The 25,188-nt window shown below is 41.2% G+C and overlaps 1 protein-coding gene across 3 annotated transcripts; it reads left to right on the top strand.

Annotated features, from left to right (window-relative positions):
• NPY (neuropeptide Y) lies at positions 1-24,884 on the top strand. 3 transcript variants are annotated; one of them, XM_061414343.1, is made up of 5 exons: positions 1-91; positions 2,425-2,496; positions 19,015-19,202; positions 22,818-22,898; positions 24,686-24,884. In XM_061414343.1, the coding sequence occupies exons 2-5, from the start codon at positions 2,482-2,484 to the stop codon at positions 24,708-24,710; spliced, it is 309 nt and encodes a 102-aa protein (XP_061270327.1). In that variant the 5' UTR covers positions 1-91; positions 2,425-2,481; the 3' UTR covers positions 24,711-24,884. The 3 variants fall into 3 exon arrangements, with proteins under 3 accessions (XP_061270327.1, XP_061270328.1, XP_061270329.1); XM_061414344.1 differs by lacking the exons at positions 1-91; positions 2,425-2,496 and adding an exon at positions 17,936-18,085; XM_061414345.1 differs by lacking the exons at positions 1-91; positions 2,425-2,496 and adding an exon at positions 18,798-18,898.
• Positions 24,885-25,188: the final 304 nt, after the last annotated feature.

Raw genomic sequence — 25,188 nt, 5'->3', positions numbered from 1 at the left:
CCTTCATTGCTCAATCTCAGCAGCAGTAATGAAGGATGAAGACCAACCTGGAGCAGATTGGATCAGGTTCCAGAAAGCACAAACCTACTAGGTACATATTGTAAACTGGCTCACTCAGAACCCATTTGCATATCTTGTCTTCCTATACTATAAAGCTGGAAAGTTAAAACTTTCCTTCCCAGACTCCCTTGCAGCTAGAAGAAACCATGTGAGATCTGGGGAGTAAGATATAAGTTCAAGTCAGCTGGTTCTGTCTCTTCTGCTTCTTCTTTCTCTCTGACTAGAATGTGAGCTTGATATTAGAGGGGTATCTGTCATCCTCAGGATGCTAGGGCAAGCCCCTTGATGATATTTCAAGGTAATGTACTAGCCCTGATTTGCTTAAACCCAGACTTCTTCTCACCAGGGTAAAGAAATCCCTTCCTTTAGGGAGAAAGTCCATACTCATTAGATTTTATGATACGTGTGTCGAGCATAACCCTAACTTGTATCTCAGTCTATGAATCAAAAGTGGACTCAAGGATGGCAAATATACACTAAAACAGATTTCAGCAGGGTAAATCCATGTGCCAATTGAGTTTAATGTTGAATGTTATGTAATATTAGTTAGCAAAGAGATCCAATTAAAGAAGGTAACAAAACTGTCTAGATTTGAAATGCTTTTTGTATGAAGTGGCTTTGAAGGCATACAGTGTGACCTGTGGATATGTCTTGGTAGGATAACTCTCCCGCATTAAATAATCAAGGAACCATGATTCAAGACCATCATTACTTATTTGGGGCCCTCTATCCTTGTTCCTCTTGTAAAAATGAAATAAAATGGCCACCAGAAGGTGTGGGCAAGGAAATACTGAGGTGAAAACATGCCTGCAAACCAGATTGCTCTAAGGATGTTGTCACAGTGGGACCTGAGGTAGCCTATGGCCTGTTGGAATAAGAGGGGATAAAACACAGCCTTAGAATGAGATTAGAGAACTTTGGTTTCTTGGCCTAATTTCATCCCACTGGAGACAATTATCTTATGAGGTGATATTAGCTGTAGCATTAACGTTTAAAGAATCATGTTCTCATGGGTAGACTGCCGTGGGTTTCTGAGTCAGAATTCTCTAATGGTTTGATGAGAGCAGCTGAAGGTACACAGAGTGTGTACTTTCTTCATTTATCCTGAAGGGCTTTTTACTTAGTTGTATATTAAACAGCCTCCACCAGGGACCAATAAGATTAAAAAAAAAAAAAGTACAGAGTGAATTTGAATTGAAAAAGAGACTTTGATCAACTAAAATAAATGTTTCCAAATGTAAAATCAACAACTATTTTAATATCTCCAGAAAGGGGGCAATTAAAAAAGATAAAATTAAGAATATCATGCAGTAACATTCCTTGGAAAGCTTGTAAACTGATCCATTCTTATGGTACTAAAATATATTTATAAAACCTAACCATTACTTCCCAATACTGCAAAACCCTCAGATATAAGGGGAAAAACAGGTATTTTAAAATTTGAACTCTAAAATTTTTGAAAGTAAAAAGGACTTCCCTCGAACTAACACTGAACCAATTAGAAGCAAGGGTACTCTGAAAAATACTTCTGATGAGCTCAGCAGAGTTTGAAAGGTCTATGAAAACAGCCTTCGGGTAACTCCTATCATCTTAATTAAAAAAAACAGGAATTCTCTAGCCTTATTTTGGGTTTATTCATGAAATATGCTATGCCTTGTGGCTCAGTTAATTTTCACTTCCCTGGGATTACAGTCCTACTAAGGACCAAGCATGTATTTTCACTTTGGAAAGAGCCCCATTCATCCTGTCTTGAGGCAAGATGGAGGGACCAGAAATTTAAGTGGACACATTCATCAGCCTAGCCTTAGGTAAGCCTCTGATCCACCACTCACAGAGGTAGCCCCTCTACCTCATCCATAAAGGTACATACCCTCTTTCAGAAAACATGTTCTCTCATTCATTACTAGTTGACACATCTTTGGAGAAAGAAATATGGCAAGAGCTATCAACATTTCAAATGCATGCTTTCTTTGACCAAGAAATTCCATTTCTAGGGATCCAACAGTTGCATCTGCCTACATGGGCAAAAATGAATATCCAGTTACTCATTGATATATTTTTTGTAGTAAAAGGATATAGAGGGGGGAAAGTAAATGTTCAGTAAGAAAAGACAAAGTAAATAAATTTTCTTCTTTAAAAGGATGTCAGTATGTCTGGATGCAGACTTGGGGCTAGTCTCTAGTTCAAACTCATCACACCTAGATGGTGTAGCAGACGATGCAAAGAATCTGGGTCTTGGTGACATAACTGAACTGCAGAATTAACTTTTAGTAGAGGTGTCCTATCTTTTGGCTTCTGATTTTGTGAGATTATAAATTTGCATCATGATTTTAGACAACTAAACCTGATTTCTCTTACTTTCAGCAAAATCATCCCAAGAGGGTATCCTATGCAGAGGAAGGTTTGGGGAAAGGCCCTGAGATGATGCTCCTACAGGTAAGATGGAAGGAGTTCCATGGCTCTGTATCCACTGTCACACTTTGAGATACCAATTGCTATCTCAACATCTTATATCTCTAATAATGGTCCCCTATTTCCCACATGACCATTTTCCATCAGTTTAAATGAACCCACAGAAGTAAGTAGATGAGGGGAAACACCTCACAGAGGCCTGCATTTTCCATCTCTGAGACTCAAGAGACCCAATCTGTGGCAGCTAAATTCCTGACTTAGCATTGTTTCTGCCATGGTTTCACTCAGAGTTTTTACTTTTAGCTCTCAGGATTTGTTCCAGTTACTTCACTCAGAAAAGAATTATTAAAGGGTAGACTCTTTGGCAATAAGTGCTAAAAAAATAGACTCTAGATGGAGCTTCAATAAACAACCCCTCAAATATCATCATAGAAACAGACCACCAAGAACACTGCTATCTTTGCCTCAGTCAGGAAATTGCAGAATCTGGAATCTTCCATCAGGGCCATCTGCTCCAGGCCACTCTGTTCCTGTTCTGTTTGGGTCAGGAAGAGAATATTCACACTTGTTTTCCTCCCCACATAACTTAGTTCTTTCATAACTCAAGGTTGTTTAAAACTTGTATTATGTTTAAAAAAAAAAAAAACTTTTATTATGTTTAATAATATGCCTGGAGAATTGAACATCTTTATTCAGTTTTGAGGCTTCCCTGGTGGCTCAAACAGTAAAGAATCCACTTGCAATGCAAGAGACCTGGGTTCAGTCCCTGGGTAGGGAAGATCTCCTAGAGAAGGAAATGGCAACCCCCTCCAGTATTCTTGCCTGGAGAATCCCCATGGATAGAGGAGCTTGGCATGCTACAGTCCATAGGGTCACAAAGAGTCAGACACAACTGAGTGACTAAGCCCAGCATTCAGGTTTGAATCAAGATCTCAAACAACTGAATCTGAACTAAGCCACATCTGAACCCTAGTAGCAAGTGAGGCTGGGAAGCTAATGATTGCCTGCCAGCCTCTGGAGTCCTGGGAGACTGGAGGTATCCTGCAGTGGGTTTCCAGGAACATCCAATCCACAATATCCACGGTCCCCAAAGTGCAAACAATATAGCCTCACACCAAAAATGGAACTGCCTTCAAACTCAGCTCTATCAGGAATGAAGATAAGACTCCTCAGTGAGCCCACCAGGTAGTCAATGCTATCACCTGAGGGGCATATTGCTCTACACTGCATTTTAACCAGCTACAAAAAAAGAAATCAATACTTTCCTAGAAAGTCTGCTTTCAATGTGGTAAAAAGTGCTCTTATCCCTACAATCACTTTTAAGGTTCTCTTTTAGCAAATAAATGTTCTGCTATTGCACAAGTTGTTGTGACTAGAAGCACGGGACTTGAGTTAATAATAATAACAACAACTTATTAGAAACTGTGGTGAGAAAAACACAAAGCCAGTGTCAACTCAGCATTGTGGGTGCTATTTTGGAATCTTCAGTTTCTTCCCACATACGCAAAGTGGAGGAGAGATTTGCAGCAATTATCAAAATACTTTCAAATTTTAAAAATTATATTTTCCTGCAATTATCTAGATATTTCAGATAAATTTGGGGGTAATTTTGGTCCAAACAGTCTTTATAATTGCCCAAATTCTCTTGTACTTGTACTTCTAGACACTGCTAAAAATACATAGCAATCAAAGCAGTGCTGTTGGTAAACCCTGTTTCAATTTCACAGAGAAGCTGGGAAAGATATACAGGAATCAAGAAGCTTCTCTTCTCTCAAATGTAATAAAATGCAGACAAATCTATAAGAATAGCAAAAAAAAAAAAAAAAAAAGTCAGAAACATCCAAACTAAGGAAGAAGCACAGCCTCATAATGTCACCATTTTAAAATAATGTCTATTGAGAAAAGAGTCTGGAAATTGACTGTAGCTTCTACTTGAATCCTCCAGAAGCTGAACAATGGATAAAAATGTGAAGAAATAAAGTCCTTAAAAAATGAACTCTACCTCTCATTTGGAGGGTAGTGGGCCAATGATGTGAGGGATAGGGTTTGGAAATGAAGCTCAGAAGAAAAGTATCAGGAGTCTCTTTAAATGGTTGCCTGTCTCAGTGTGAGAGAAAAATGACTCATTCATTAGAGATGGTAAGAACTACTAAGAACTGGCACTTTGTTTTACTATCTAAAAGAAACACAGGATATAACTAGTTAAGGGACACCTCTGATGAATTCCTAGTTTGTGTATTTTTCTTAATGCCTTTTCCACCCATATCCCAGAAGGAAACAGGGGAGACAAATAGAGAAGAGGGGAGGAAATTACCACTAAGGCAACTTGTCTTTGAGAAATGAAGAGGCCCTGGATTTCCCCAGCATCTGGTGAACAACCTAAAAACCAAAGATTTTTATCACTGGATCAGATGCACCCTTAACTAATCAGAGTAAAACTCAGTACAGAACTTTTAACTAAGTCACAGCAAAAGTCTTCAGTGGCAAAGCCCTCCAACTGTGATACCCACAGCCCTGGTTCCATCCTCCCACCCCAGACTCCCTTTGGTCCCATCCTTGCCCTCTCCTCAGACAACTGAAGAGCAGATGTAACACAACCCATGAATACAACAGCCTAAGTTAGGCCTAAGAGAAATGCAAAGAAATTGATTACAAATAGAAAGATAAATACAAGACTCAAATAGAGGTTTTCCTTATCTTGGGAAAGGTACTCCTTTCCCAATTTGGAACCAGTCCATTGTTCCATGTCTAGTTCTAACTGTTGCTTCTTGACCTTGTTGCATACAGGTTTCTCAGGAGGCAGGTAAGGTGCTCTGGTATTCCCATCTCTTTAAGAATTTTCCACATAATTTTCCACAATATCTAAAAATAAAAAAGAATGAAATACCAAAAGAAATAGAGGAAAAAAGTAAAGAAAGTCAAGAATTAAAAACTGAGTTCTAATTAGGAATATTTTTGACTGCAAGTAGCAGAAAACCCAGCTAACAGTGGCTTAAACTATGCAGACATCAATTGTTAAGACATCCAGAGGTAGGCAGTCCCAAAATTAGTTTGGCATCACTGAGTTCATCAATATCTAGGCCTGTCTTATGTTTACATTCTGTCAGCTTCCATATATTTGCAATATTGCTCTTCATGACCACAAGATGGTTGCCATAGCTCTAAGATTCACAGCTGCATGCAACAGTATTCAAAGCAGAACAAGAGGGGAATCAAAGCAAAGGATATTCCTCTTCCTTTTGAGAAAGGAAATACTTTCCTAAAAGCTCTCAGCTTATTTATCCTGGTATTTCATTGGCCAGAAGTGGTTCATATGTTCACCCCTAAACTAATCACTGGCAAAGGCAAGAGAATAAATCCATCCCTTGCTAGAAATATTAATGTCAGAACTAAACTGGGATCTGTTAGCAAAGAAGCAGCAGGCAACTAGGTGGGCAGTCAAAATAACAATCATTATTGAATTCAGAGTATTCTAACTTGTTATGAGAATCACTGAAAGAAATAAAACAGATCATACACTTTCTAAAATGCTAGAAATAGCATATAAAGAAACTACCATAGGTTCCAACAACACAAGAGATGATTCTGCACATGGGCATCACCAAATGGTCAATACCAAAATCAGATTGATTGCATTCTTTGCAGCCAAAGATGGAAAAGCTCTATATAGTAAGCAAAAACAAGACCGGGAACTGACTGTGACTCAGATCATGAACTCATTATTGCAAAATTCAGACTTAAATTGAAGAAAGTAGGGAAAACCACTAAAAAATTCTGGTATGACCTAAATCAAATCCCTTGTGATATACAGTGGAAGTGACAAATTCAAGGGATTAGATCTGATGGAGTGCCTGAAGAACTATGGACAGAGATTCGTAACATTGTACAGGAGGCAGTGATCAAAGTCATCCCCAAGGAAAATAATTGCAAAAAGGCAAAATGGTTGTCTGAGGAGACCTTACAAATAGCTGAGAAAAGAAAAGAAGTAAAAGGCAAAGGAATAAAGAAAAGATATATCCATCTGAATGCAGAGTTCCAAAGAATATCAAGGAGAGATAAGAAAGCCTTCCTAAATTATCAATGCAAAGAAATAGAAGAAAACAATAGAAGGGAAAAGACTAGAAATCGCTTCAAGAAAATTAGAGATACCAAGGGAACAGTTCATACAAAGATGGGCATAATGAAGGACAAAAATAGTATGGACCTAACAGAAGCAGAATATATTAAGAAGAGGTGGTAAGAATACACAGAATAACTATACAAAAAAAAGATCTTAATGACCCAGATAACCACGATGGTGTGATCATTCACATAGAGCCAGACATTCTGTAATGTGAAGTCAAGTGGGCCTTAGGAAGGATCATTACAAACAAAGCTAGTGGAAGTGATGGATTTCCAGCTGACCTATTTCAAATCCTAAAAGATGATGCTGTTAAAGTGCTACAGTCAATATGCCAACCAATTTGGAAAACTCAACAGTGGCCACAGGACTGAAAAATGTCAGTTTTCATTCCAGTCCCAAAGAAGGGCAATGCCAAAGAATGCTCAAACTACCATATAATTGCACTCATTTCACATGCTAGGAAGTGAAAGTCACTCAGTTGTGTCTGACTCTTTGTGACCCCATAGACTATACAGTCCATGGAATTCTCCAGGCCAGAATACTGGAGTGGGTAGCCTTTCCCTTCTCCAGGGGATCTTCCCAGCCCAGGGATCAAACCCAGGTTTCCCACATTGCAGGCAATTCTTTACCAGCTGAGCTACAAGCAAAGCGCTACTATATGCTAGCAAGGTCATGCTCAAAATCCTTCAAGCTAGGCTTCAACAGTATGTGAACTGAGAACTTTCAGATGTACAAGCTGGATTTAGAAAAGGCAGAGATCAAATTGCCAACATCTGATGAATCATAGAAAAAGCAAGAGAATTCCAGAAAAACATCTATTTCTGCTTCATTGACTACTCTAAAGCCTGTGATTTTGTGGAAAATTCTTAAAGAGAATTGGGAAAGGAGTATGTCAAGGCTATATATTGTCACCCTGCTTATTTAGTTTATATGCAGAGTACATCATGTGAAATACTGGGCTGGATGAAGCACCAGCTGGAATCAAGATTGCTAGGAGAAATATCAATAACCTCAGACATGCAGATGACATCACCCTTGTTGTAGGAAGTGAAGAGGAACCAAAGAGCCTCTTGATGAAGGTGAAAGAGGAGAGTGAAAAAGTTTGCTTAAAACTCAGCATTCAAAAAACTAAGATCATGGCATCCAGTCCCATCACTTCATGGCAAATAAATGGGGAAACAATGGAAATAGGATTTTGGGCTTCAAAATCACTGCAGATGGTGACTGCAACCACAAAATTAAAAGACGCTTGCTGTGACAAACCTAGACAGCAAAATCTATGACAAACCTAGACAGCATGTTAAAAATCAAAGATGTTACTTTGCCAACAATGGTCTGTATAATCAAAGCTTTGGTTTTTCCAGTAGTCATGTATGGATGTGACAATTGGACCATAAAGAAGGCTGAACAGTAAAGAATTGCTTTTGAACTGTGATGTTGGAAAAGACTCTTGAGAGTGCCTTGGACTGCAAGGAGATTAAACCAGTCAATCTTAATGGAAATCAATCCTGAATATTCATTGGAAAGACTGATGCTGAAATTGAAGCTGAAGCTCCAATACTTTGGCCACCTGATGCAAAGAGCTGACTGATTAGAAAAGACCCTGGTGCTGGAAAAGATTGAAGACAGGAAGAGAAGGGGACGACAGAGGATAAGATGGTTGGATGCCATCACTGACTCATTGGACGTGAGTTTGAGCAAGCTCTAGGAGATAGATGGTCAATGACAGGGAGGCCAGGCATGCTGCAGTCCATGGGGTCGCAAAGAGTCGGACATGACTGTGTGACTGAACAACAACAACAACCATAGGTTATAAAGCAAAAGATAGCAAACAAAAGGAAATAACCTATATCATTAAAGATATTAACCTATATCATTAAAGCAGTATGGTACTTGTATTGATACTTGTATAGACAGAAAGACCAATTGAATAAAACAGAAAGTTCAGAAATTGACACAGATATTTATGGAAATTTATTTCTGTACACATAAAGGTAGCATCCCAAAGCTATGGGAAAAATTACAAACTTTTCAATAAGTTGTATGAGAAAACTAATAGATAATCTAAAGAAAAATAAATTTGAAATCCTAATTTATTCACCATACCCAGGATAAATTCCAGGTCTTAATATAAGAAAAGAGAGAGAGAGAGGAGGGAAGGAAGGAAGGGAGGGAGAAATAAAAGAAGGAAGAGATTATGAAAGTACAAGACAAAAAAGGGCAAAGTCTTTTTTTTTTTTTAATTATAGAACAGGAATTGGCAGTATTTTAACTGGTTGGTCACATAGTAAATGGGCTTCCCAGGTGGCACCAGTGGTAAAGAATCTGCCTACCAATGCAGGAGACATAAGAGACGTGGGTTCAATCCCTGGTTTGGGAAGATCCCCTGGAGTAGGGCACAGCAACCCACTCCATAATTCTTGCCTGGCGGGCTACAGTGCATAGGGTCGCAAAGAGTCAAAAGTGACTACAGTGACTTAGCGCACAAGCATGCACATAGTAAATAGTAGCTGCAGCTACAAAATTCTGCCACTGTAGCAAATGAGCATAGCTGTTTTTCAGTAAAGCTCTATTTACAAAACAAATAAAGGGCTGGATATAACCCTTGAGCCATATTTCACAAGCCCCTGATATAGCATGTGAAAGTGTTTTAAACTAAGACCCAAAACTCAGAAGCCACTAAAAAAAATGTTGATACATTCAACCACAAATTAAACACTTCTACAAGGTAAAAACAACACATTCAGTTCAGTTCAGTTCAGTCGCTCAGTCATGTCCAACTCTTTGCAACCCCATGAATCACAGCACACTAGGCCTCCCTGTCCATCACCAACTCCAGGAGTTCACTCAAACCCATGTCCATTGAGTCGGTGATGCCATCCAGCCATCTTATCCTCTGTCCTCCCCTTCTCCTCCTTCCCCCAATCCCTCCCAGCATCAGGGTCTTTTCCAATGAGTCAACTCTTCACATGAGATGGCCAAAGTATTGGAGTTTCAGCTTTAGCATTATTCCCTCCAAAGAAATCCCAGGGCTGATCTCCTTTAGGATGGACTGGTTGGATCTCCTTGCAGTCCAAGGGACTCTGAAGAGTCTTCTCCAACACCACAGTTCAAAAGCATCAATTCTTCGGCGCTCAGCTTTCTTCACATCCATACATGACCACTGGGGAAAAACAACACATTAAGGATAGTCAAAAGATAAAATGATAAACCATGAGTAAATATTTGCAGCTCATTTCAAAATGGGATAAAATTCCTAATATATAAAACTTCTAGAACTCTCTCCATTATTTTTTGCTCTTCCCTAATTATTCCCATTAGCAGGCCAACCTACTCCTTTTCCCAGTCTTAAAAAACCTTTCTTTTGACCCCATTTCTGTCACCAATTACTACCTCATGTTCTACTCCTTTTTGCAGTGAAGCTCTTGGAAAGAATTGTTTCCAAGATCTTTCCTCTCTTTCTCCTTTAAGCTCTGCTGGTCCACCAAAACTGCTGTAGTCAAGATTCCTACATTGCTCAAGACAGTGGTCAATTTCAGCCTGTATCTCAATTGACTTTTCAGCAGTATGTGCTGTAGATATTCACTTTTTCTTCCTTAAAAAAAAAAAAAATTGCACTTGACTGTGAGAACACCAAGCATCAAATTCTTGGTTGTCCTCTACCTCCTTGGTCCCTCCATCGCAGGCTACTGTGCTCATCCCTTGTCATCTCCTGAACTCGTCAATTTTCACTCACTGCAGGACTCCACTGGGGGCCCTTGTCTTTCTTAACTGGGTTCCTGGTCAGTCTGACAAATTGTCACAGCTTTAAACGTCACCTAAAGGTAAATACCTCCGGAATTTAAGTCTCAAAGCTAGATCACTCTCCTTTACTCTGGATTCCTACATACACCTGACTTCTCTCCTTGCAGTCTAATAAACATTAAGATCTTACCATATTTTCAGCTGAGCTCCCAATGTCAACCTCAAATATACTCTACCCAAGGTTACTTCCATTATAATGGGAGGTAACCCCATCCTTTTAGTTGCTCAGGCCAAAATATGTGGGACTATCTCCTCTTTCTTTTACACTCTTCACTCTACCTTTAACATATATCTGGAATCAACCATTTCTCGCCTCTCCTCTTCTACCACCTTGGTCCTAGTCACCATGATGTCTCATTGCATTACTCTACTGGCCTCCAAACTGGCTTCACTACTGCTGCCCAAGCCCTCATCAGGTTCTCAATGCAGCAGCCAGAGTGATTCAGTTAAAAATAAGTCAGATTATATCACTCCTCTGCTTCAAAACCTGCAGTGAACTCTCCAATTTGCTAATGGAAGTGCCAAAATACATACAAAGCACTCTAAGATCTTTTCTCTTCCATTTCTCTCTAACCTCATCTTTTATTATTCTTTTACCCTCTTACTTTGCTCCAGCCCCAATAGCTTCCTTCCTGATCTTTGAAAATACCAGGCACATACCTGCCCTAAGGTCCTTACATCAGGCTTTCCTCTGCCTCTGTGGCTCTGCTCCTGTCATTTGCATGGCTCACTCCCTCACTTTCTTCAAGTCTTTGCTTAGTGTCATCTTCTCAATGAGATCTGCCCTGACCACTTGTGTTATAACAAGAAATATATTTAATCTTTGTTCCTGGTTCCTAGAACAGAGTTCCTAAAACCCTTGTTATTTTGAGTGATAAGGGTGTTAGGTGCATATTGTGTTCTAATATTTGGTCTTTAACTCCAGTTCCTGACACAGGAACTTCTAAGTCCTCTGGACTCTCCAGAGTGAGAAGGGTGTCTTTTGTATGCTAATGAGATGATTGGTGTCTGGAAGGTCCTAGAGGGCTTCAGGTTGGGGGCTGGTCACAGAAAACCAAGTCATAATTAGAGGCTTGGAACTTTCAGTTCCTACCCTGCAACCTGCAAGGAAGGAAGAGAAGCTAGAAATTGAGTTATCACACATTTCTGATGAAATCTCCATTGAAAAACCCCCAAACTGTCGGGCTCAGACAGTTTCCAGGTTGGTGATGATCTGGAGGTGCTGGGAGGATAATGCATCCAGAGAGAACATGGAAATTTCACGGTGCCCCTTTCCCATACTTTGCCCTTCATTTGGCTGTTCATTGTGTCCTTTACAAAACCCCTTGTAATATACCAAAAAACTTAAGTAAATGTTTCCGTGAGTTTTGTAAGCCATTCTACCAGATGTTTTGTGAGTAACTGGTGGCTTGTGGGAACCAAGTCCAATATAAATTGGTTCAGGTTAGAACCCTAACCTGAACCAATTTATAGCTGGTTGGCCAGAAGTATAGTTGACAATCTTAGACTTAAGGTTGTCATCAGAAGTTGGGGGCAGTCTTGTGAGACTGAATCCTTAACTTGTGAGAGCTGCACTAAGTCCAGGCAGGTAGTGTCAGAACTGAGTTTAATGGTAGGACATACAATCAGTGACCACTGAGAACTGAAGGATTGCTTGGTATAGAAAAACTCACACATTTGCTATCAGAAGTGTTGTGAATAGAACTTTCCTATAAACCCCCCACTTGTACTTTCAATCTCCCTTCTCTGACAATTAGTTTTCTCCATAGAACTCATTATTCTATGTTATGGGAGTATTTTTTTGTTGATCTTTATTTGCTAAGTTGTGTCTGGTTCTTTTGCAACCCCATGGACTGTAGCCCACCAGATTCCTCTGTCCATGGGATTTCCCAGGCAAGAATACTGGAGTGGGTTGTCATTTCCTTCTCTAGTGGATCTTCCCAACCCAAGGATGGAACCCATGTCTTCTGCATTGGCAGGCATATTCTTTACCACTGAACTACCAGGGAAGCCCCATTGGAAATATAATGATGAACAAAACATATGCTCTCATAGAGCTTACACTTATGAAATGTCAGAGACACCAAGCAAATAATAATACATATACTAATACAGCTAATTTGACAATGACAGCTATGAAAGTATCTTTAAAGGGAAAGATTAAAGTGCTATGAAAACATACAATGAGGCAAGATGGAGAGAAACCTATTCTAGATTCAGAGATTATAAAGAAATTACATGCAGAGTAAAATATGAAGGATAAGTGGGAGTTGGCCAGTAGAGTCAAAGGAAAGGAGAGTGTTCCAGGCAGAGAAAGCATATGCAAGAGACCTGGGATGGAAAGTAGTTTGGCATATTAAGGACCCTCAAATTGTGGTTTATGCCCAGTTGTGTCCAACCCTTTGTGACCCTTTGGACTGTAGCCTGCCAGGCTCCTCTGTCCATGAAATTTTTTAGGCAAGAATACTGGAGTGGGTTGCCATTTCTTCCTCCAGGGCATCTTCCCGACCCAGGGATCAATCTCTTGTCTCCTGTGTCTCCTGAATTGCAGGCAGATTCTTTACCAATGAGCCATTAGGGAAGCCCCTTATGTAAAATATTAAAGTTCTAAACCAGTTGTCTGCATACTTTCTATTGGCTTCCCTGGTGGCTCAGTGGTAAAGAATCCACCTGCAGTACAGGAGATGCAGGTTCAATCCCTGGGTTGGGAGGATCCCTTGGAGAAGGAAATGGCAACCCAGTATTCTTGTCTCGGAAATGCCATGGACAGAGTGTCCTGGCAGGTTATGGTCCATGGGATCACAAGAGTCAGACATGACTTAGTAACTTAACAACAAAATACTTTCTATAGAGAGCCAGAGTAAATATTTTCGATTTTGTGGGCCAGGATTACAACCCCTACAGTACGTCTGTCGTAATTTCTCAACTTTGCCATTATAGCAGGAAAGTGGCCTTAGACAATATGTAAATGAATGGGCATGGCTATGTTCTAGGAAAACTTTATTGATGGAAGTGGCTCAGACTATAGTTTGCCAATCCCTATTCTTAATAATAGGCTCCTATGAAACTCAATTTCATAAAAATATTTCTGATCAACATGTATTCTTTAGGGGTCAATTTAGTGCTGGGAATCACACTGCTGCTAAGTCGCTTCAGTCGTGTCCGACTCTGTGTGACCCCATAGACGGCAGCCCACCAGGCTCTCTCGTCCCTGGGATTCTCCAGGCAAGAACACTGGAGTGGGTTGCCATTTCCTTTTCCAATGCATGAAAGTGAAAAGTGAAAGTGAAGTCTCTCAGTCGTGTCCGACTCTTCATGACCCCATGGACTGCAGCCTACCAGGCTCCTCCATCCATGGGATTTTCCAGACAGGAGTACTGGAGTGGGGTGCCATTGCCTTCTCCGGGAATCACACTAGGGATACAGAAATAAATAAAAAGTGTGTAGTTCCTTCTCTTATGGCATTAATAGATATTAACAATATCAATATAATAACTAGATAATACACTCAAACTGTAGCTAGGGGCATTTAGTAAGTTCAAGGTCCTCTGAATTTATAATAGGGGATCTAATCCAGCCTCAAGGACTAGGAAAATCTAAAGTGACGTTTCAATGTGAAACTAGAAGGATGTGTAAGTGTTGGCCAGGTAAAGAGTTGAGAGAGAGAATGTCTCAGAGGAAGAATATAGCACTATGAAAACCCAAGTTGAAAGGTTATTTAAGGATCAGAAAGAAAGCCCATGGGCAGGAATATAGGAAATTAAGGAGAAAGTTAGGTTAGATAAACCTAGGAGGTACATAGGGCTCAAAATATGTGAGCCCTGCGTTTCAATTTAAGGATTCTGAAAATATTTTGGACTTCCTATGAAATTTAAGAATTTCAGAATTAGAAAATTAGAAATTTATGTTCATGGAAGCTCTATTTTAGATAATCTGTACTCGTGGCTTGATCAAGATTTTCTGATTTGGACATTTAGCCCCAGATTCCAGGTATGAGCCTTTAGCTAGAGGTAGAGATTTCAGACTCATAAACCACGGAAGTAGATGAGTTCACTTGTTTAGTGTGTGCAGAATGGAAGGGTTAAGGGTGGGGCTGTAGTTACAGAAGGGAAAGTTAGCAGAGAAGACTGTGGCCAGTTCAGAGGGAAAGAAAGTGACCCAGAGGACAACAGTGAAGGCAACAGTCAAGAGAAGTTAGATAACTAGTAAAGGTCCTTGCAGCTTGCAATTTGGAGGTCTTACTGATAGCAGGTTCAGTAGCTAGATTCAGACAAACTTATATTCCCATGGTTTTATGACCAAACCAAAGTGAAGAAAAAGAGACAATGAGTATAAACATCTTTTTTCCCCCCAAAGCCTCACTATGAAACTTCTACTTCTGGGTAAGAAATAAAAAGAGGAACTGGATTTGCCCTCGTGTTTGAATATCTGAAACACCAGACAAAAATACATGAAACAACATTCAAATACATTGGACATTAGGCAGCAAAGGACAGTGATCTCTTAGAGATGGGAAACAATTGAGGGGAGCTGTATGACTGTCTCAGCCCACTGCATGAAGAAATTATCCAGGTTGCAGTGTAGAGGGGGAAACTGAAACAGCTGAAGTTTATGAGTAGAGTACCAGATAAGAGAACACTCAAAATCTTCAGAGTGTCCAGCTCAAATATATAATGAATTGCTGATCAGATCGTGCACATGAAGAAATCACCTGAGACCAGGAAAAGAAATGCTTAAAAGGATGAGAGGAAACAGTGTCCAGTGTCCACAATATAATCCTGTTCCAACAGCCAGAGGGAAAAGCTTCATAATTCAGGGGACATCAGCTATCAATTAAAGTAAGAAGGTGCTTTCCTTGAAAGTGGGGAAAATTAAACCTAGACTAAAGCCAGCTCTGGGCACACGTGAAAAAACCTTAGATGCAATGGATCAAACTACTCCCAGTTTTTTAAACTGTGTCCCATAACAAGGCTCAAAAAAAGTTTTAGGACTGTAAAAACATCCAACAAAACAGCAAGGTAAAATTTACAATGGCTGACATCCTTTCCAAAATTATCAGGCAGACAAAAAAAGAAAATACAAGTCATAGCGAGGTAAAAATAATCCTAAGTAGCACAGAAGTGATACCAATGAGAAATAGTAAACATATTATTATAATGTACATTCAAGAAGCCAAAGAAAAGATTGGACATATTAAGACATGAAAGAAATAAAAAAGGATCCAAATTGAAATTCTAGAGATAAAACTATATGGTCTTTGTAGTGATTACACATTGCAGAGGAAAATAATAGTCAACACACACAAAGAGCAAAGCATACAAAAACAAACAGACCAGCAGTGAACTGTGGGACAACATATACCTATGATGTGACCTAGCCATTCTATCCCAAGCAGTTCCCTAAGAGAAATAAAAGCATATGTTGGTATAAAAGTTTATAACAAATGTTTATAGAAACTTTATTTGTAATAGTCCAAACTGGAAACAACCCAAAATCCATTAGCAGTTGAATAGATTTTTTTAAGTTTAAATTATATCCATATAACAAAATCCTACTGAGCAGTAAAAAATGAATTATTGATACATGCAACAACATAGGTGGATCTGAAAACAATGATTCAGAATGACAGAAGGCAGACAAAAGATACATACCATGGAATTGCATTGATACAGCTCCAGTAAATGCAAACAAATGTATAATGACAGGAAGCAGATCAATGGAGAAGGGGAACAGGGACAAGCAGGAGGTAGGAATTACAAAGGGACATGAGGAAACTTAATTGTAGTGATGACTTCACTGGAATATGACTAAGAATGTACCCAATGGGATATGCTAAATATTTGTAGCTTAGTGTTAGCCACTCAGTCATGTTTGACTCTTTGCAACTACATGGACTGTAGCCCGCCAGTCTCCTCTAACCATGAAATTGTCCAGGCAAGAATATTGGAGTGGGTAGCCAATCCCTTCTCCAGGGGATCTTCCTAACCCAGGGGTCAAACCCGGGTCTCGCCCATTGCAGGCAGATTCTTTACCATCTGAGCCACCAAGGAAGCCCCATTTGTAGCTTAGTATATCTCAATTGTATCTCAACAAAGCTGTTAAGAATAAGCATAAATAAATGATTTTGAAACAAAGGAAAGAAATGGTTCAGCAGCTAGAAGTGCCTCTCTTTTTATCAAGAATGGAATAAGACTTAGAAAGTGTTTTGCTCTAACTTTAGCAAAGGCTCTTTCATATAAGCATTCCTGAGCAGCCCCGAGAGCCTGGCATTTGTGTTCCTGGCATATCTTTGTTTAATGTGGCAAGAGGACGTCACCTAAGTGAAAAGGATGTTGGTCTTCAAAACCACACACACACACACACGGGATTGCTTGCTGCACAGTGATTTATATTTAATTCAATGCTGTTAAAACAGCACAAAAACAACATGTCAGTTTAACAGAATCACTTGTCATTTTAGCATGGAAATAACTTGTAACTTAGTGCTTTAATTCTTTAACATGCCATTTATTTAGGAAGATTCAGACTTCTAGAAGTATTTATTCAGGGAACTTTAAGACCTAATCCACTACATGAAATCCTGACCCTGTAAAAATAGTTTATGAATCTTTCATATTCATTCTGTAGGTTTAATGCGATGGGCAAATGATTTTTTTTTAAACCTGTTTCAATTAGAACCCACGTTCTCAATCAATTAATCAAACCTATTTGGCACTATTCAAAGGCCAGCAGATAAAAGAAAATTGCTGTTCATTTGACTACCTGGTCGATTTGGACCAAGAATTTTCGTTTGCGCTTTAAGTAGTCTCTCCGAGCTTAAAACTCCGTTCTTTTTCAGCAAACCCAGAAAGTGTCCCACCTCTGAGTAGTTCTCAGTCGCTACACACTGTAGGTAACGACTGGACTCCAGGCGTTCGGGCGAGTTCTTGGAGAGGGCCGATCTCCACCAAAACCAAACTGGGAAAAGGGACAAAGCCACAGAAGGTTTTGCTCAGCCCTGGAGGAGTGGGGTGTTGGGGTCCTCTAGCTCGGGACTTCGGGCAGGCTTCTGGGAGCTGCTTTAGGCGCAGGAAAATCCCGGCACCAAGTTTTCTCCCCCGAAAACACTCAGGAGTCGTGTCCGCGACCTAGCCACACGGATCCCAGAAAGCCTTTACCACGTAGCGGATACGGGTACCCCAACCCTGGTGCCCAGCTGGTGGTAGTCCAGGTGACGGGCGACAGAGAAGATCTGGGCTGCTCCTATCTCTGGCAGGACTAGACCGGGCGTGGAGGACGGCAAGGTTTGGCCGCCGCAGGAGGGCAGGAAACTTGTGCTTTGGCGTGGTCCCGTGCTCTCGGAGCACGTTGCTGCGCTAGCATCCTGCTAGCTTCCCTTTCCTGGGGCCTGGCTGGCGCTGGCAAATTGGGGTGTGGGTGGCTCCCAGAGCCGAGGCTCGCGCGGCAGTAGCTCTGGACCCCCTCCCTTATCCCCCGCCAACGGGGGCGGGAAGCTGCGGGGTGGGAGTAGCGGAGCGTGATTGCCCGAGGCCCCTCCTGCCGTGGCTAGGGAGAGCCATAAAAACCCTGTTGCAACCTGCTCCGGACACCCCCTTCTGCCGGCTCTCACCCCTAGAAGAGGCTCGCCAGACTACTGAGCCCTAGCCACCCAGCCACGCCTGCCAGCCAGCCAGCCCGCCCGCCACTGTGAGTGCCGAGACCCGCTTACTTGACGCGAACCAAGGGAGAGGGGGCGCCTGTGAACTTGCCGGGGGCGCTGGGAGGGTCGCGCCCGGATCCCTAACCCCTCTGCGCCGGGCTTTCAGGCGCCTCGACGCGCGCTAGCCCCTTTTGGCGGCTAAATTCCACCTGCCCCTTCCTGTTCCCTCTGATGGTACAGCTGCCCTCTCCCCGACCCTCCTGGCTGCGCCGGCCCTCTGGGTTATCTTATGGTGGATAAGGAGGGAGAACACGAGCCCCATCCCAGGGCAGCTGGCAGTTTCCTCAAGGGTCGCCGCCTGGAGGGAGGTTTCCCAGGCAGCGCTCCGGAATGAGGAATCCCCGGAGCTTGGAAGAGCCGCTCCCTGCTGCCTCTTAGGATCTTTCGGATCCGATCTGAGACCCACCGGCGAGGGAGCCGTTCTCTCCCCTCTCCCCGCCACCCGAGTACTGTTTGCCATCACTGTCGAGCTCCTGCAGCGGGGCAGACCAAAACTGAAAAAGGAGAAACCTCTTCCCTCTAACAGGACGTTTGGGGAAGAGGGTAGGAAAGGGATAAGTTCTCAGTGCAGGGGGAGGAACTTCTAATCTGTTTTTTAAAGTGTTTTAAATTGGCGCCGGAGCCTCCCCAACTCAGCGCCTCTCACCTCCGAATCCTTGGCTCTGCTACTGGACCAAAGTTGTTCAGAGTTTTCGGGCGGAGCAGAGGGGCCGGGCCAGAGCAGATCTTGACCTGAACCCACAGGATGGTCTCACCACTCTCTGCTCCCTCTGCGTGACTGGGTCGAGCGTAGATTGAAGGTTGGGGTGTGGGGGTCGTAGGAGTGGGATGGGCGCTGGGGCCAGAGAAGGAAGGTTCGGAGCTTGGGTCCTCTGAATCCCCTAAGCCCCCTTCGCTGCACCTTCGGTGTCCGCAGATGCTGGGTAGCAAGCGACTGGGCTTGTCCGGACTGACCCTCGCCCTGTCCCTGCTCGTGTGCCTGGGCGCCCTGGCCGAGGCGTACCCCTCCAAGCCTGACAACCCCGGCGAGGACGCTCCGGCGGAGGACTTGGCCAGATACTACTCAGCGCTGCGACACTACATCAATCTCATCACCAGACAGAGGTAGGTGGGCTGCGCGGGACTCACGACTCCGGGAGCGCCCCACTTGCACACCCGGAGATCATGGGCATCTTGAAGGACAAGGTCTTTTTCTTTTTATTTTTTGTGTCCCAGGGCCAGACAATATCAGGCACATACTCAGCTCTCAGTAAATGTTTGCACAGGGAGCAACTACCTCGGCCACTACTGTCACAAAATCCTGATCCCCAGACTCAGGTCCTCCAGTCTGGGGGTCTGACTGGCCATTTCCTCTCACCCATCCCTTTGTCTTTTTTGTTCTTAGAGCAGTCGGGGGACTGTTTGGAACCTGGATAGGAAAGTACCCAGTGAAAGGGGTCAGGAGGGCGCTGGGAGGTGGCTATTAGCTGAGAGGGCTGCAGGGTATCTAGAAAAATAACAGCACAAGCTAGGGAGGAAACAGCTGGGTCACCAAAGACATTGCCAGATTTTTCAGCCTGCCCAGACTGAAGTGAAAAGACGACTAGAACTATTTCCCCCGTACAGTGTTTTATTTCGGTCTGAACCCCTTACCTGAAAATCCTGCTCCTAATAAGTAGAGATTTAGCATGAAAACATTAGTCTAAAATGCTGAGACTTTTCCCATTTCATAGCAGGTGAGTTCGGAAAAGAAAATGCCCACTTGGTGCTTTTTTAAGGAGAAACTTACAATGATCTGTTCACTTTAGGATGAATCCAGGGATTACATGTACTTTGAGAAATTGTCATCTTTATTCTGAACCCCTAGAAAGCTAAAATGAAAGGCCACATTTCATTCTCAACATCAAATCTTAAGCAAGAAATCAAATCCAAACTATTTTAGAAGTAACATAGGATTTAAAATTTGTTTCCAAAATTAATTCATCTTAGTTTTGAATCTTTCAATTTTTAAAATTACTGAGATCAAATGTCCTTAATAAGCTGAAAACAATGAGCTTTATTACTGAGATCAAATGCCCTTAATAAGCTGAAAACAATGAGCTTTTTACAAAGTTTAATGTTATTTAACATATTTAAGTTATGTTTTTAAAGTATTGTTTTTTCTTTGCTGTTTTACTATATTTCAAGGAATAGTTGGAAAGAATTAAAAGTGGGGAAAAATTTGTATTAAAGAAAACTCTAACTTTGATGAAACTTTCTGTTTCATCAAAAAGCTTTTAAAGAACCAATTTATATGAAATTAGAAATATATGAAAATGCTAGAATTAAATAGCATTGGTTTATGATCCCTGAAGTCTGATACTTTTCATTAGTGTAAAGCAAGAATGTCTTATATCTTAATAGACCTTCAGAAAGTTAATTGCTTCATATTCTTGCTTATGCATCATAAAGACCAGAGAAAAAACTGTACAAATTGTTCTTTTTCCCCCTAGGAAAGACTTTGTTAGTTATTTAGTCCGTTAATTATAGCATATAGTGGAACTTAGTTTTACAAAGATGATTCATATAAACCTTTACCATTGTGTAAAGCTTTGGCATTTCAAAATGTTTTCCTAGGCATTACTTTGTTCAGTCTTTACCTCAAAGCTTTGAAGTGAGTATAATTATCCCCAGTTTACAGATCATGAAATTAAGGACATTTCATGAAAACTTTTTTTAGGGGTGATTAAATTGGAGCCCTCCTCTTGATCTCTGGATGTTGTCACTACTATCAGCACTTAGAGTGATCTTCAATACCTTTGAGGAGGAGAAAATAAGGGAAAGGGCTAAGATTCAGGTTAGCAAGTGTTCCTGAAGCAGTTTCCTATCTCCTTTTCATATAAGTTCCTTCTTAGAAACACTCAGAGGCTCATAATCTGCACCCATCACCTGCATTCTATACTCTCATCATCTTCCCACCACACACATCCACTCATCTGCACATTTGTATTTTTGAAAATTACGTTTATACACATACATTTTAATTTGGTATAGATGGTACTGTGATATTCTCTTTTCTCCCCTTTTCTACTTGGTTCATGTTCTAAAGCTATATACTCCTCGTTCATTGCTTCCAAAGGTGGCATCATTTACTCTAGAGCATAGATCTACCACATTTTATTTTTACAGTCATCTATATCAGTGGTTCTCAACTGGGGTTGACTTTATGCTCCCCAAGACATTGGGCAATATCTGGAGAAGTTTTCAGTTGTCATAATGGTGGGATGGGGTGGGGTGGGGTGGGGTGGGGTGGCATGGGGGCTACTACTGGCATCTAGTGAGTAGAGGCCAGGGACGCTGCTGAACATCCTGCGGTCCCTAGGACAGCCCTTGACAATAAAGAATTATCCAGCTCAAAATGTGCACAGTGCCAAGACTGAGAAACTCAGCCCTGGACTAGAGTTTCTTCCTCCTAGTCTCATTGTTATCATCTGGGGAACTTTTAGAATATACTGATGCTGAGCTGCACCCCTGAGGAGTTAAATCAGAATCTCCCAGAGGGTGGGACATGGGCTTTTTCAAAACCCCCAGGGTGATTCTAATATCTAGCCAGGTTTGATTTTCCTAGAGATGCTATCTTTGAAAGATAAAGCATTGTCAAGAAGAAGGATAATCCAGAATTAATTCGAGATGGGAGAACAGTCATTGATGCTGCTCTGGGTACCTACTACTTTCTGACTACAAATTCTGCTATTGCAGACTTAAGTTCTCTAATGGTAAATTGGGGAAAATATTCACCAGTTCTTTAATTCACTGGAGCATGATGAAAATAAACGAGTTAAGGTTGCCCAAGAGTTTTAGGATTAGTAAAATCAACTGATGGACAGAATAAATACATATAAATTGCTGCCTACAGTCTGATATCACAACACCAGAAAATCTTTGAGGAAATCTCACAAATGATGGGGGCGAGAGAGTTGGCTTTGCTTTTGTATTCCTTGAGTCCCTGCAAAGGAGCAATAATAGGAACGTTTTCCTCCAAATTTAGATTTAATTGTGCTTGATAGGCAGCTAGCATATACTCTCTATCAGCTTTACCCCACTGTTTTATCTGATATCTAATCAATCCACAGTAGACTATTTTTTTATTTGTGAAAAAAAGCAGCTACTGATGTCCAATGCTCTTTTTGAGAAAGGGAAAAATAGTGTCTTCAAAAAAATACAACTTGGTGTAGATTTCTCAGCTCCCTTTGCAGAGAGAGACAGACAGACAAACAGACCAGGTCCTCACTCACCTGGGGCCAGCAGCATATACTACCCTGGCAGGAAAACATAACCTTGAATCCAGATATTGTTCTACCCATACCCTGCTATGGGAGAAAAGAGACCAAGAACATTTCTATGGACCAGTAGGTTTCCTTCATATTTTCAGGGCAGTTTAAAATCATGTTAGGAGAGAAGACTTTTAGCTTTTGGCACCCCAAATAAACATGGAAAATATAGGACTCAGAATCTGTTGGTAGCTGTGAGAATGGATGCATTTCAGCAGCAGTAATGTGCATTTTTGTATATCACTCTGTTGCTTTCAGAGCATTGTGACTTACAGTGGATATTCATCAAGATTCTAATTTAAGCAGGAGTTATGATTTTGTTGATGTTTTATATTTAATACCACAAATCTTTCTTTTCTAAAGGTGTTTATGGTTTCTCCAAACTTGCCTTAAAGGACTTTTACTCCCCCAACCCATTTTTTTCTTCCAGATACGGGAAACGATCTAGCCCCGAGACCCTGATTTCAGACCTCTTGATGAGAGAAAGCACGGGAAACATTCCCAGAACTAGGTATGAAAAGACTTATGTGGGAACACTGTTGCAGAGCTCAAGGTGGTCAGGGAAAGGAAATCAGAGAGGACTGCTGGAAGAAGGTGTTGGGATGGGGTTCTCCAGACCAGGTAAGATTTGGACAGAAAGAGTGATGGGGAACAGAGCATGGAGGACCTTTCTCTTCACATACTCATTTACAAATCTCTGAACTTGTGGGATAATATTTTCTGATTCAACTTAATTTGATGCTCCTTTGAAATTTTCAAATATAAATGATTTTTGCCTCAAAAATTACTCTATAGAAAATTTCTGATTGACTTAGATTGGGGAAGCATAGGGTATGCCCTAATATCTACATTGAAATAACCAACTGTCTGTCTTTGGCTGAGGTAATCTTTAGTTCTTATAGTCTACGCAGAGGATTTACACATCCTTGGAAATGTTCCCTCCTGGCTTCACTCCAGTCACGCTGGTTTTACAAGAAGCTGTAGATAAATCAAGGGGTGCTCCTGTTTACTTTTTGACTTATTTTAGTTCATCTGATGTCACATTGTAATTTATCACATTCAGTGAATGAGCATTGAACAACATGTTATTCTTAGGGCTTGCTTGGAAACTTGGGGCTTTCTTGGAGTGTGGAGCTGCCTTAGGACAGGTGCCCTCTAATATCTAGGTGTCAAACATTGGGCTGGGGTCATTCTAGGTAAAGACTGAAAGTGAAAAGACGCCTGCTCCTCCTCCTTTTCCATAGCTGGCTCTCCTGTCCCAGGCCCACTGTCCCTTCCCCCAGTAAGATGGCCTGTCTACCTTAAACCCAGAGCTCTACAACATCAAGAACCAAGCTCCCCAGAAGAGGTCACTAGAACACTTGCTCAGTGCATGTGACTGGCTTGTCACTCTTCATTGGGTTCTCCCTCTGTTCTCTTGTGGAATGGCCAGGCAGTGTGAAGGTGCAAGTCTAGAGTTGTCAGGTTTGTTTTCTCTGAAGGACACACAATTTGGATTGGAATAAAACTCAGTGCTCTTGTCCCTGGTGGCACTAGCAGACTTGAACAGCAAATGCAAGGGAAGCAGGTGAAAACTCATAAAGGTGGTTTTAAAATACTAAGCAATACATGCTTTAATGTTTCATTAATAGGCATATGATGTTTGTCACAGTAATAAGTTTAGGATATGCTATATCTACTCAAGATTAGAAATATGATCATCCAGACCAACCTACAGCCTTAACGCTGTTCTTTGTTTTGTGGCCCAAAGTCACATGGCTGGTGAATGAAATAGAGTTAATTGTACTCTGACAGCTTCAATCATGTGCACTTAGAAGGAGACAAAACCTGACAGCCTTAAAATTGCCTGTGAATGTGATTTTATTCAAAAGGGTTCTTTATAGTCTATTAAACAGCATCTTACTATATAAAAAGCCTTGCAGGAAAACACAGGAAGCATATTCAGAGTTGAATAACAATAACTTTCTTTTTACAGTTTCGTGTGATTCCTATAGTTTTGATCTTCAGAAATATTGCAGAGTTCTTTGGCTTCTTTGATAAATACCGAGCCTTTTAAATATTCCCTCTGAGATTTGCCTGAGACTCTCGTTAACATGAGTGAAGCTACTCAGCTGGGTCTCTGTACATTATGCCACTGTCTCCCACTCTGATATTCTACATGGTCTCCTATTTAGAATGCCAGCAGCCTTTTCAACAGTTTCTGATCATCTTTAAGTTCTGAGCTGGATGTCTCACCCTTGCAAGCCTCCCAGGAAGTTAGAAGCTTCTCTTACGTGCTTTGCTTTTTGTGTTTGACAGGCTGGAAGACCCTTCTATGTGGTGATGGGAAATGAAACTTGCTCTCCAGTCTCTGCCTCTTTTTCAGCCCCCATTTCATCCTGTAAAACTAGAGTCTGCCAGTCCTCCCAATGCATGCAGCCCCTGTTCTCACCTCTGCAGTTTCCCTTTGTCATCATTGTATATATGTGTGTTTAAATAAAGCACTATGCACTCAAAAGTGTATGCTCCTCAATGCAAAATCTGCTGTTGCAATAGTAAGAAATATTTGAAGTTATTCATTAAATCACAATCTCCCTCAAGTAGCAGATTCAAGGTTTGTTTCACCAATATTAAAGCAGTGGCTATGGAAGATATAAAGATACGATTTATGATGACTAAGACTCAGCTGTGGGGGGGTGTGTGTGTGTATGTGTGTGAACAGGAGACATATCTGAAACACTGGGCAGAGCAATGCTAATTTGGAACAATTTTGCTGAACTTTTCCCCCATTCACAGGGAATTCTTGTTAGCCTTGTTAGCCT

This window comes from Bos javanicus, chromosome 4 (assembly GCF_032452875.1).
Source record: "Bos javanicus breed banteng chromosome 4, ARS-OSU_banteng_1.0, whole genome shotgun sequence".
Lineage (NCBI taxonomy): Eukaryota > Metazoa > Chordata > Mammalia > Artiodactyla > Bovidae > Bos > Bos javanicus.
The sequence above is the reverse complement of the archived record's forward strand: the minus strand, read 5'-3'. Positions and strand labels throughout refer to the sequence as shown.